Source organism: Xiphophorus hellerii, chromosome 24 (genome assembly GCF_003331165.1).
Source record: "Xiphophorus hellerii strain 12219 chromosome 24, Xiphophorus_hellerii-4.1, whole genome shotgun sequence".
In the NCBI taxonomy this organism is placed as follows: Eukaryota; Metazoa; Chordata; class Actinopteri; order Cyprinodontiformes; family Poeciliidae; genus Xiphophorus; species Xiphophorus hellerii.
This window is the reverse complement of record NC_045695.1, coordinates 7,703,029-7,716,628: the sequence shown is the minus strand read 5'-3', so window position 1 is coordinate 7,716,628 and position 13,600 is coordinate 7,703,029. Positions and strand designations below refer to the sequence as shown.

Sequence of the window (13,600 nt, the reverse complement as noted above, 5' to 3'; positions counted from 1 at the left end):
ACTGATGTCCTGAAGTATTCCAAATGGGAATGTTTTTCAAGATCACCATTTGTGTTTCTGGGGATACATTTAATGTGACACACATTCGCAGCTTCTAAAAAAGAAGTAATGTTTTTTTTTTTGGTATATTATTATCACAATAGTACCACAAAATACAGTGTTAAAACTTTTAGGCCATTTCGCCCACCCATCTTCTGTTTTTAATGAAGAGCTGTAAAAGCAGCACTTTGTAGCACTTAAATGTTTCTGATAATCATATAGATTTTAATCAGATAAATCAAGTTTTAAATGAACAAGTAATTGCCATCCTTTGGTAAATCACGAATTATCTATAACAACAGCTGCAACACTTACAGCTACTTACTTTAGTCCTTTAGAATAGAACCTGACAGACAACCTGAAGTAGGCTAGATCTCCAATAGCAACACATAATACTTTAGTCTAAAGAAATTTAAGATCAGTTTGGTTATAAGGTCATATCTAAAGGGCAGCACATATCTGCAATGTTGCTCGACCCTGTTTTAATTTTGTCTTAATGGCCAACGCTTAAAGCGATCCTTTTCAAACATGTACTATTCAAGAAGATGAAAGCTACTGAATAAAACATGAATGCCACTCCAACCCTCCCATAGCTGCTACTCTTCTGCACTGCCTTCGTAGTTCTTCTTCCTTTGTTGTTTCATGGCACCAATTGCAGTGGAAGAAAATAATTTAAAGTGGTGGTGAGAAATCTGGTTTAAGTGGAAATATAAAGAAGAAACACAAAGCTCATGTTTTGAAGATGTGTAAAAGACTCGCATAGTAAAAATTAGTAAGTAATTTATGTTCCATATGGAAGACTGACATCTGCTGACATAAATTGATAAATATATTTAAAAAATTCATTGATCTGATGTGGGTCAAGATCCAGAAGTTAAAAACGATATTGACAAGATTTCATAGCCTCTTCAGATTCTAAAATGTGCAACCATTTTAGAATAAAGTGTAGAAACTCTGAAGTTTTTATTTCTGCAAAACAAGAATACAGAAATCTGTGAAGATACCATGAATTTACACTGTAAAAACGAAGGAAGAACCTGGTTTCCTGGTCTTAAAATGCCATGTAAATGTTTTGGTGGCCATGCTGTGCTCCTGTCTCTCTAAACCTGCTCGGTCTGTCAGGATAACGGCCATCGCCCCTGGAGAGGTGCCAGATTACAGTCAGCTTCTAAAAACACAGCAAAGCAGTTTTCCCCCCTCTGTTTTTTGGCAGACAGCCTTAATGAAAATGGCTTTAGGGTTAAAAAGCACACTTTAAATCACTTATGTTGGTTTGGACAGTTAGCTGATTGGTATGTAAGCTGATGGAGATTAATTTGAGTTCAGGTTTTGCATTAATAAGCTTACAAACTAATATTTAAGTTGTTTTCTAATCAGATTGTGATCTGCTCTCTTGGTTACACAAGATTTTCTGATGTCATTCTGACTACAGATATCTGTCAACACTTCTATCATGTGTAAACTATCCAGTTGTCTGGAAGTTACAGTTCATACTCTCTTCCATTAGTCACTGTATTTCCAAATATTTGACCTCAGTGTTTTTACATGCTCATGTGTTAGACAAAGAGCTTCTTACTAAGCTCTCCCTGCTTATCAGTGGCACTGACCGACTGAGTGTACCAAGTCTGGGGCCTCTCTTTAGATATCATGACTCAAAAGAAGGAAAAAATGACCCAAGATAAGCCTGAGAGGAACATGAATCCTTGAATTGCAAATGGTATGCAGAGAAGATTCTCCCTGCAGTACAGAATCACCATATATAGTCATCACGCCCGAGCCCACAGCGCCCATGTCGACCTGTCTGCTATGCATCTGTGGGTTGTGCCAACTTCTGTGCCCTGTTATTTTCACACTTCTCCTGCGTTTAGAAAATTAACATCAGAATGCCCAGTTTCAGAAGAACAGAAACCTTGTTTCCTGCAGATCTTTGGTTAAATCTGGAGAAGCTTGTTCTGAATCTTTGCAGCTATGTAGGTCATGTGGTCCATCTTTTCCCTTTGTTTACTCTGCCAATCGGAGTGGCAGCCTCGCCCCTGCCCTCAGAATCAGACGGTCGTCCTCGGGGGGCAAGCTCTGCCTGATGGGCATAAAGGCTCTGAGCTGCTGCTGAACCTCTCCTTCAGTCTGTTTAAAGGCCCACCAACCATATGGGCTGTGCAATACTTGTTTTGTACCACAGGGCAGTGGTTGGAGCAAATTTTGTATTTATGTCCAATTTTAGCAACCTTACAATGTAGTTTGAATAATAAGCATGGGGGAAAATTTTATTTCCTCTCCTTTTGTGTAAATGTTAGTTCATCCCATCTGTCCACATATCCTTCTGATTGTTTATCCATCTGCCTGCTCTTGTCCATTGGTCCATCATTCCATCTTCTGCCCATCTATCCATACTCTATCATACTATCTGGGTGTCAATAGTTTGACTGGTGTCAATTATGAAAGTCCATCCAGTTGTCAATCTTTGTTGTCCCTTCATCCTTCTGGACATCTTTCAGATTCTCCAGAAGGATATCAATCAATCTGTTCCTCTATCCATCGTCTCTGTCCTTCCAGTTGTTTATAATCAGTCCATCCATCTGTCTACCCCATTCATCGTTCATTTCTCTGTTCTATTTTAATAGTTCAAACACCAAATTGATCATGATATGCACAGTGTAAACTTTCTTGGCATTACAGCAGAAGCTAACAATCACAGTCTTTCTTATTTCCACACTTAATGTTACTGCCAATCTACACCAAGGAAAACGAATGGTTCCCCTGAATTGGCTGCTTTTAAAACCCCAACCAGTATCTACATAAAAATCTGCGACTAGGTGAATTTTCCACTAATAATTTGGTGTTAAATTTAGAAGAAAAATCTGCAAATAAGCGGGGTTTCAGAGTTTGATTGTACGGTTAGGGTATATTTTGAAAAAAAAAAAAAACGATATCCATTGCGATTAACAAACATTTTCTTCAGTCTTTGTTTTCTACTGTCACAATGTCGGCTTTACTGTCAACTTCAGCCTCTTGGTCACTAAAATCTACATCAAATGGGGGCATTAAAGACAAAACCAGATAATGTGAAAGGCCAATAATAGTCTATAACTGGCAAGCAGAGAGTAACCTGCCAAATATGGTAGACACAGCAGTCTACTGTGATTACACTTTTGCACTCACTGAAACTGCAATTTCAGTACAGAGCGAACATGTTTGGGCTTTCTAATGCTTGAAGCATCCAGTAAAGTTGCGTTAGTGCTGGGGGTGGTAGATGTCACCAGACTGGAGGTTAATCCTCGTCGACCCCTCTGCAGCTGCATGCAGGATTTCCACACACAGCCCTGAAAGTCATGCTTTCTTCAGCAGTTTGTAGAAATGTCCGACAGATGCAAGAACTTCGTCAATAGGGAAGTATTGATCCATCAGTTGTCAATAAGCAGTCAAGTTCAGGTAATGGGGCATTCTAGTATTTTAAGTAACTAGGATTCAATAGGATACAAGAGAAGATTTGCTGTATTTTACAATGCAAAGACAAATTATATGTTGAATTGATCTTTATTACTCACTAATGGGTTTGGTATTGGTGACCGTTGTGTTGCAAAGCAGTGGTCTAGAGGCCTTTGCTAAACCCAGCAGCTCGTCTTGCCTAATTAATTTTTGCTGAATAGAGCTCAGTTGTAAAGATCCTGGCTGCTGATTGGCTGCGGAGGCTTTAGGTCAGAATACGGGGGTGTTGGCTGGCAACAAGGCCTGGTGTCTTGTGTTAGAACTACTTTACTCTTTCTGCTGTCCACATTCCTCATTATTGAAGGATTGTATCTGATCTCGTTCTTTTTCTTCTTGTGACATGTGAAACATTGTGAGAAACTCCTCTCGTTTTCACCCTGCACAGTGTGTCTCTCTTTTGTCCTCATCGCCCCCACAGTGACCCTTCTCCCTAATTGGTGTCACAAGACGTAGCGTGTCACCTGACGGGTCACACTGCCCAAACAGAACTCTCTGTGTTTGTCTGTGTGTACATGCTACTGTCCCATTGAGACGCCTCATTACCAAAGTGAACTCGCGAGGTGGTGGGAGAGGAGATGCTCTTCTTCTGCCCAGAGAGGAAACTCTTCTGTCAGCAAAGTTGGATGTTGCAAGAGGAGTAAAACTTTTGTAAAACGTCAAGGTTCCTGCTCAGTCTTCCGGGTCAGGCTATGAATCTGATTAATCACATTTTTTGAAGATTTAGTTTGGACTTTGAAATAAGTCTAATGACAAAATCAAAAATAATAGAAGAAAAATTTCTTAATATTACCAGAAAAAAAGTTTCAATATTTGGGGAATGATGTAGTAATTCCCCAAAATTACTTAATGCTAAAAAAAAAACTTAACTCAAGCTTGTTTTTTTTTCTTCCTTTTTTCCCCTCATAATTTTAAGACATTCTTTTGGTAAAATTGTTTATTTATTCTGCTTATGCAAGGATAAATTGCTGTTTTCTCCTAATTAGACAAATTCTTGTAGCCTGGCTCCCATCGTACAATTCACAGAAAGGATGGTTGAAATAAGCCATTCTTTGAAAATATTTTTTTTTCCATTTGTAATTTCATTTTTAGAAAAGAGAGAAAAAAAATCTGATCTGATATGGAAAAAAAATAAATCAACTTTTATTTTTAAGCCGTATCGCCCAGTACTTGTATGAAGTCTGATTTAAGTACTGTCTGGGTCTAGATCTGCAAGGAAGAAAATAGTTGGGAAAATTATTTGTTTTCTTAGACTTTATTCTTTATCCAGCTGTTTGAACATTTTATCCACCCCTCTTTTTGTGCAAAAGTCCTGGGTTCGATTCCCAGCCTGGGGTCTTTCTGCACGGCGTTTGCATGTTCTCCCTGTGCATGCGTGGGTTCTCTCCGGGTACTCCGGCTTCCTCCCACAGTCCAAAAACATGACTGTCAGGTTAACTGGTCTTTCTAAATTCTCCCTAGGTGTGAGTGTATGTTTGTCCTGTCTGTCTCTGTGTTGCCCTGTGACAGACTGACGACCTGTCCAGGGTGATCCCGCCTCTCGCCCGGAACGTTAGCTGGAGATAGGCACCAGCACCTCCCGATCCCACTAGGAACAAGGGTGTTAGAAAATGGCTGGATGGATGGATTTAATAAATGGTTACCAGACAACTAAGAACTCTGAAAACTTGATTTGGTGAAGTGTGTAAGTTTGACATGGAGCGTCCTAGATGTCAAATTGTCCAAAATAAAACACGCCAACCAAAAATAATAAGTACATTAAAAAAAGCACACACTATATTGCCTTTAAACATTTTAATCAGAATGAAAATTACCAAGCTTATTTTAATGTATCATGTAATAATTCCTTATTGCCACTGGCTTAAACCTGTAAATAACCAAGAACACAAATTTGACATCTAGTTTTTTTCAGCTTTTTTTCATTGCTTTTTTTGCTGGCACCCTGATTGTTGCTAATATGCTGTAATTCAAGTTGCCGGAAGACAACACCATGAATCTTCTCAGCAGCAAACTGCTGCAATGCAATCAATCGATCAATCAGATCAATCGTCTTCTTGTTCTGGTTTTTTCCCAGCTCTCTATATGTCTGTTTGCTCATTATATCCAACTGTTCTTCTGGTCTCATGGCATTGTCGTCCTTCCTCTCTCTGCCTCCTTATCGCTGGCTCTGTGTCTTCAGGGAGGCAGTCTGTGAGAACTGGGTCAGTGTGATGTATGAGGCAGCAGAGAGAAAGAGAAAAAAAACCCAAACCCTGTCAGATCCAGCGACAAGCACGGACTCGTGTGTTTCTACCTGCTGTGGCCTGATCATTTCTCTCCTCCGGATTTATTTGATGCATGTTGGAAAAGCCGTAGGCAGAGGTGTGAGTGTGGGTGAACGGTCTGAAAATAGATATGTTAAATTCCCAAAGACAGATGGATGCTGCGAGTTGAATCCCACCTACTTGCTCTCAAAGTTCAAAATGTCACCTTAGATGTTAATACAAACCCCTTGTAGCAGTAACCCTTTGGAGATTTAAAACTAAATAAAAAAATAAAGGAAAATTAAATATTGTCGTAAATCGTAACCAAATATCTTCAAAGAGGCGTTGTGAATGATGATGCTGTGGACAAGAGGATTCTCCAGTAGCAGTTAGTCTTGCAACGAATATGAAAAAACCTCTGACTGAAGACTGTTATGATGGTTTCATGACTGTCCTAACATGCAAACAACAAAATTTCTGAGCAGCAGAGAGCATATTCCACAGTAACATCTCCTGGATGACAGCATCAATTGTTGGCAAACACTGCTAATCAACCTCATTTGCTTTTGCTGCTCCATATTAAATCTTTAGTAGTATTGTTAGACATGAGAGTAGGGAATATGATCCTTTCCCATCACGTTCGATGGCTTGAACTTGCTCCTCACTCCTCTCATCCGACAGTTCTGTCCTCAAATAACAACAAATAAAGTTTGAACAAACGATGTTTTTCACCTTCTTAAAATCATTTAGCTAAAATTTTGAAGTCTTGAAGCAGAGATTAGCCCATGGACCGAGAAAACTGATCAGCATGAAACATTCTGCATGGTTAAAACAAACTTGTTGTTTCCCAGCACCGATTTTCAAGGGTTATATTTTATGCTTCTACCTAAATTTGTCATTAGTACTCTCATGGTGAAACAATCCAGACATGGTGTCTGTTTTCTTCTAAAATAACTTTAGAGTTCATATTCTCCAAGCCATTCATGTCAGCAGCTTTATTTTAGAGCAGCCTTCTTATCTCCATCCTAGTGCTGAGTGAGATTTCTCCCCAAATTTAATGACTGAGCTCTCACAGAAGAGGGTAGATTCCCTTTATTTCTGTCTTTTTAGCTAATATCTTTGGCTCTTAAGACTCTAAGCCATTCAGTGGCCTAATGCTGAGCTGGAGAGAGGCCAGCAGCACATCTGGCCATGGTTAAGAGGAGCTATGATTGAGGGAGTAGAGATGGAGGCCAGGGAGGGCTGAGTGATAACTTAGTGCCTCAGATAACCCTCTCCACAGCCACGCCTTGCTTTCTGCTTCAAGAGGCCCTTCAATGCCTAATAGCAGGGCTCTGATGAATCTCTGGTGATTCTAAAAGCTACAGAATGGTGAAAATAGCATTAGCCCCCTTTCAGATTTCTTGTTTACCTTTTTTGTGCAAATATTAATATAAAAATATACCCTGGATGCATAAACACAAATGAGTAAATGCAAAAGCAGTTTATTACTACGCCACTTCTAAAATCACAAAATGTTGCTTGATTGATTTAACCATAATGTTTAGAAAAATTTTGTAAAATTTTAATTGGCACACGCAAGACTGACTAATCAAAATGTTGTATCATCAAAAATATATTGTAAATAGTTCTCGTCTGATAACCTGAAGTAGGTTAAATTGCACGCCAAACTTAATTGTGATTAATCAATTACAATTACTAAATTGTCAACTAATTTAGTAATTGATTATTCGTTAGCTGGAGTATAAAGACTTGAAAAAGTCAATTTTCTGAGAAAATCACAACATATTCAGAGCAATACTTGAGCCAAAGCTGTAAAAAACCCAAAAAAAAAAACCCCAATACATACCTTTTCGATTTAAGTAAAAAGTTTTAAAAGTGTTTTAGCCAAAACTTAAGTTCTAGCTTCACCCAGTTCAGATCTACTAATGGAATGCTTGTTATTGCATTTTAGGCATAAAATATTTATTTTTCATATGTAAAAATAAAAATACATGCTCATTTGTATCTTTTAATATAGTTCTAATACTTTATAAAAAAAAAAAAGTGGTTCAATAAAAAATCTAGAGATTTTTTTCTTTTTTTAATCGATTAATCATCAGAACAATCGATTAATCAATTACTAATATAAACATTAATTGCAGCCCTACTTAAAAGTAAAAATTTCTTTGGCTTCAGCACTCCAGTGAGCCATTAACCACAACTAGTGAAAACATGTGACAGTGGTGAAGCTCCCCAGGGCCTGGATGATTTGTTTCTTCAGTATATCCATCCATCCATCCATTTTCTTACACCTTTGTCCCCAGTGGGGTCGGGAGCTCCAGCTAACGTTGCGGGCGAGAGGCAGGGTTCACCCTGGACAGGTCGCCAGTATGTCGCAGGGCAACACAGAGACACAACCATTCACACACACACACACACACCTAGGGAGAATTTAGAGAAACCAATTAACCTGACAGTCATGTTTTTGGACTGTGAGAGGAAGCCGGAGTACCCCACTGTGCAGCCTTCTTCAGTATATTCCCACAGATTACCGTTGCAACACTGAGTAGCAGGCCTCTGTATCTTATCATTTGTGTGCTCCCACTCCCAAATAAGTTTTCCTTGCAGACATTCCTCCATAAAAGTGATTTCACAACACAACATGCTTTAATTTTTGATCGACTTACCATTTAAGCCTGTCGGAGTTCCCATGTCCCGTCTTTGATGGCAGACAGTTTAACAGTGTAAAATAAATGTTTAGTGCTAATTCTGCCATGTTCGGACTAGAACCAGACTGATGTTCATGCAGAGGCTCTTACTTAAAACTAAAACATATAATTAACTTTAGTTACTCAATAGTTTGGGTTTGGGTTGCAGCAGAGGGGATGACACTGATGTTAATCAGCATTGTCATGAAATTAGTCAGCTTTGTTGACCAACACTATTAAAGGAGGTTGAGGTTGCAGTTGCATGACTCACAGAGTCATGATATTTAAAATATTCAAGCCAGCTGCCAGAAATCTGTCTAAATCTTGAACTTGTTTGACCTGCTAAGCCATAACTGCGCACATGTCACTTTTGTCGTGAATAGTATATAATAACAGCATTATTATTCATATATATATTAGAACACAGACAACAATTGTCAAGTCCCATTGTTGCTATCATTTTTAACATTATGTTATTATTTTATAATATGTTATTTGCTGTGGATATACCAATTAGGATCAAGATTATGTCACTCACCCCAATCAGAGCAGAGCATTGGTGCTGTTGAAATAAGAGTTTTTTAAGGAAACTCTTTTTTGTGTGTGTGTGTTAATGGACATAGCTGTATTCTTTCTTTCAATAATACATCGCTAAGGTATTATCGACATGTTAACAAGATGTTAACCTGTTAATGTTTATTAATATGTCAGCATGTTAACATATTTTAACATATTGACAAGTTTGCTCTCTGTTTTGATGGGACCTGTTGATATTTTGATGTCTCCCACTTTCACTTTGAGCTTCATTATACTAGGAGAAATTTCACTTAAAATAGTTTGGAGCCAAGAGGCATTTGATGCAGAAAATACTATGCATGAACTTCAAAAAAAAAAAAATTAAAAACCTTCCACATAAATTAGCCTGAGTTTTAAAAATTAGCTGCACAAACAAAACAAACTGGACAAAAAATGAAACGACATAATTCAAGTAAAAAATTTTAGGGACTTAACCAGAATCTATAAAAACCATGTCTGTCAAATCTGGTCTGGCTATTTCTACAGGTTATTTAGGTTTTATGATTAACTTACTGATGGTGTATTTAAACTGATTATTTACCAAGGCAACCTCAATTTAATCTTGCTGATTTACTGTTGATTTCTTGTGCACTATGGCTCTAACTTCAAAGCATCCAGATGGTTTAATCTATTACAGGGACAATAAATAAATGAGGGATGAAAAGGACTTTTTTTTTTCTAACATTGAGCATGACTGTAAAGTGGAGTATTTCGTCATTCGTTGCACTAATGAAGTGTAACCACCCAGTTGCTTTGTGGCATCAGAGCAATAACCTTGAGGATCGGATAACCGTCCCAGACGCTAGAAAACATTTGGAAACATTATGTGACCATAAATACTTCAGTTTCATGGAGGCGGGATTGTTGGGAGGGAGAAAGGCGGATGAACATCCTGACATCCATTCCAAGGCACAGATTTTAACTATTAGGAAGGAGCCCAGTTGAACAGACATTTTTGCTAAGCTGTCACGGCTTTGCGTAGTAAAATATTTGAAATTTTACTAGTTTAATAAAAATGATCATTATTAAAAACATTTTTAATATGTTTTTACATTGTGTATGGTAGTTCTAGACTAGAAGATTTAAAATGGAAAACATCAGAGGTTGCAATCAAATGTATCAGATTTGAGGGATTTGGCCTTCAGCAGTCACCATGTGTTGAAACCCTTGAGTGATTGGCTGATGGTCAATAAATATTCTTACTGGATTGGTCACTAATATGTATTGAATACATATATAAAATCTGCTTTAATTGCTAAAACCTTTGACAAGGTTTCCTTATTTATGGCAAAAAGATAAGTCTGGTGGTTTATTCAATATTCATTCATTCATTGGATGATGTAGGAAAGCTAAAGTTCTCTACAAAGATGTTTTCACTGTCAAGAAATCTTTTCAAAAATACAGCATTGGAATTACAATTATTTCAAAGTATTACTCGAGTTTGACTTTTGATGAGCTCTTCCACATGTTTTTTTTATTTTTATGTGAAGTTGTTGATAGATCTCCTTTTTATTAATTTATTTATTTAGTATTTCTACCTAAACAGACAACAGTAATACATACTGAATTATTGATCAATAGTTAAATTATAATTGGAAAATATTTTATACATAAATGCAAATTCTTTCAAACTAAATCACAACTCTCAAAACAATCTGTTTCATGTTAGAAGTTGCTGAAAGTTTTGAATTTGAAGAGCATTTTTAATTTTTATTCATCTGAAATACACATTGCTTTTTTTTTTGTTTCTCACAACAATGGTGTTACTGGGGCTGGTTGCTCACTCCAGTATGTGTGTGGAGTGTCCCGACAGTGATGCAGTATCCCTCCAGTGTTGTCTCTAAGATGAGGGGAATACCGATGTGGCCAGATCCCAGAAATGTCCCATGTTTTATCTCCTCCCAGGGTTTGGTAAAGGAGGGGGCTGATGTAAAGAGGCCTCTATTTCTGTCCTTTGTTTATGTAAGGAGTGGTAGCAGGGTGCTGGGAAAACAGAGAAGTCTGGGAATGTTGGATTTATATGCTCATATCTAGGGCACTGTTGGGCTTTAGTACTGGAGATTTGATACCAGTAGGGATTGCTATATAAAACTACTGATTGCAGCACTTAAGTAAATAGACACCTAAAGTCTGTGTCTTATTTTTGGTGGAACAGCAGAAAATGTTTCTGCTAATTGTATTATCCTATTTTTTTTTTTGTAATTCTTTGAAAATGTTTGACCCAAACTCATCTCTTTTAAATTCTTTTCAACATGTTTTTTCATAAATATACAACTCGGTGGTATAAAGACAAGTGAAGATGCGTATTTTTTATTTTAAGTTTTCTTGATGCCTAACTGAGCTGGGGGTATCAGAAAATTAGCAGCAATTTATTTCTAAAGAGTTTTTTTAATGTGCAAAGCTTTGCAGAATTAGGGAAAAATTTGGATTGCAATATTTGTGTATTGGAATAATGCATTTTTAAAATAAACTTAGAGCACAAAAATGCAGAGCACAGATTTATTATTTTATGTGCCTGTGCACAGTGGAGTATTGGGGCCACTATAAATTCAGGAAATAAAAATTTTTTGGATGTCTTGCCAAAAAATTTCACACATTTACTAGAAAAAAAAGTAATGTTGAAATGTAAGTTTGCAATAATTTCTTTTCTAATTCCACAATAGAACGGACATTTCTTAACATTGTAAACTCAAATGCACATCTGCTTAACTTACCATCTCAAGAGAGCTTGACCTTTTTTTGTAGAAAATCACTTTAATTAACTTTTTCTTTTTCTCATAAATTTGCAACTTTTAAACATCAGAGAATATCTGGGATTGTGAAAACTTCTGCAAAAATGTAGATTTTTTTGGGTGTGTGGAGAAATATACTCATCCTTGGCTAGTTTATATATTTATTTATATATTATATATTTATTTTTTACTTCAATATCTACAATGGCTCTAATATGCCATCTTAATCCAGGGACTCGGAGTGAAAGATGAGCAACGAAGCTGTTTTTACAAAACTTGTAAGTGTTCAGTTTATTGGACAGAAATCTCACATTTTTACTTTTGTTTTTTACTCTCTTCAGGGACGACATGTCAAGACTGGACAGCTGGCTGCCATCAAAGTCATGGACGTCACAGAGGTAAGACTCAACAGGACCCATTGAATCCCCCTCATTTTCATCCTGAGTCCCACAGCCACAATGATCCCTGCTGTGATCAGCACCACTCTGTCAAAAGTTAGGATCCGACTCCATGAGGCCCTGACTTTCCACCTGCCACACCTTGCTTGAGTCGGCAGAGCGATGAATCAGAAATCTGCTCGACTGATAATCGTATCCTGTTAACGAAAATGTTGCCCAACCTCCACCTGGACTTTCTGACTACACTGTAGGAGTGCCTTTCACGGTGTGTTGTAACCTAAGGCCAACAATGCTTCTTTTAAAATGAAACTCACCTGTCACGTAAAGCGGAAAGCATGGTTCTCACATCTCTTGACACCTACACAGCCTTCACAGCTGATACCAGTTGTGTAGGCTTAGAACAAGTATGAACAGGTGAGTGTTCCCAGACGGTGATCGTAAAAATTACATGCATTGATTATTTTTCTTTCCAGCGAATAATTTATTGACTCATCATGTTCTGACATGATGAAACTACCTTGAGGATCTCACATGGTGTTTTTATTAACTATAGTCCTTATTTACAACTTTGTTTTTCTAAATATTACACTATATATGTGTGATATATGTTTAGAAATGTGAAGTTTTAAAGATTTAAAACTGTTGATGTATTTTTAGTTGGTCCATCTTCAAGTCTGGGGTCAAGCTGACCCAATTTCTCATCGCTGCTCCACATTCTTAAATCCAGCCATACAGCCCAAGAGCTAAAAACAGATGACTCTCTGAGATGGACATGTGTTTATAAAGATTTGTACAAGCTAACCCTGTTACAATAACCAATAAATCAATTAATTGCACAATAAATTAAAATGAGCGCAATAATTTCCATTTGCACGCTTTGTGTGATCTTTCAAGTGATGCTGCCCCTTAATAGTGAAAAAGCACTCTCTTGAAAATTAATGAGACACAATATGAAGTAGTTTGTACTTTTTTGTTATAAAATTCCTAACTGGCATTGTTGTCTGTTTTACTCGTTTGATCCTAATTAAATGTTTTGAAGGGTAATTTTGTTTTCGTCAGACTTTATCATCCATTTTATTTGTTTCGGTTGTTTTGTGTGTTTATTTTAGATATTTAAAATGTCTTAAATGTTCTCTGGAAATGAAACTTTATCTTTGAGAGGGTTACATTAAACGCTACATTGCTTGAAATTGGTCTCAAAACGACAATACTACAGTTTATCGCAATAGTTTTGGGAACAATTTATCTTCCATCAAAATGTTTTGTGACTGGCTTAATTTAAATCATTGATAACTTTTAGGCTTAGGACTTTGCCATTCATCTCCTGCAGTATTTGACTGTGATTGGCATTGGGATTGTCATAGTACGCTAACGTTGGAAGAAGAAGAATCACAATTAGTCCTAGTCACATGTACGCAACATACAGGAGCATATAAATA

At 37.2% G+C, this 13,600-nt stretch overlaps 1 protein-coding gene across 13 annotated transcripts in view; it reads left to right on the top strand.

Annotated features, from left to right (window-relative positions):
- LOC116715785 (mitogen-activated protein kinase kinase kinase kinase 4-like) overlaps positions 1 to 13,600 on the top strand; it is a 39,062-nt gene that overhangs the window by 4,229 nt on the left and 21,233 nt on the right. For all 13 annotated transcript variants that reach the window (XM_032556436.1, XM_032556434.1, XM_032556433.1 and 10 more), the window contains exon 3: positions 12,105 to 12,161. In XM_032556436.1, the coding sequence (XP_032412327.1) occupies positions 12,105 to 12,161 (57 nt within the window). The remainder of the gene's footprint in view (positions 1 to 12,104; positions 12,162 to 13,600) is intronic.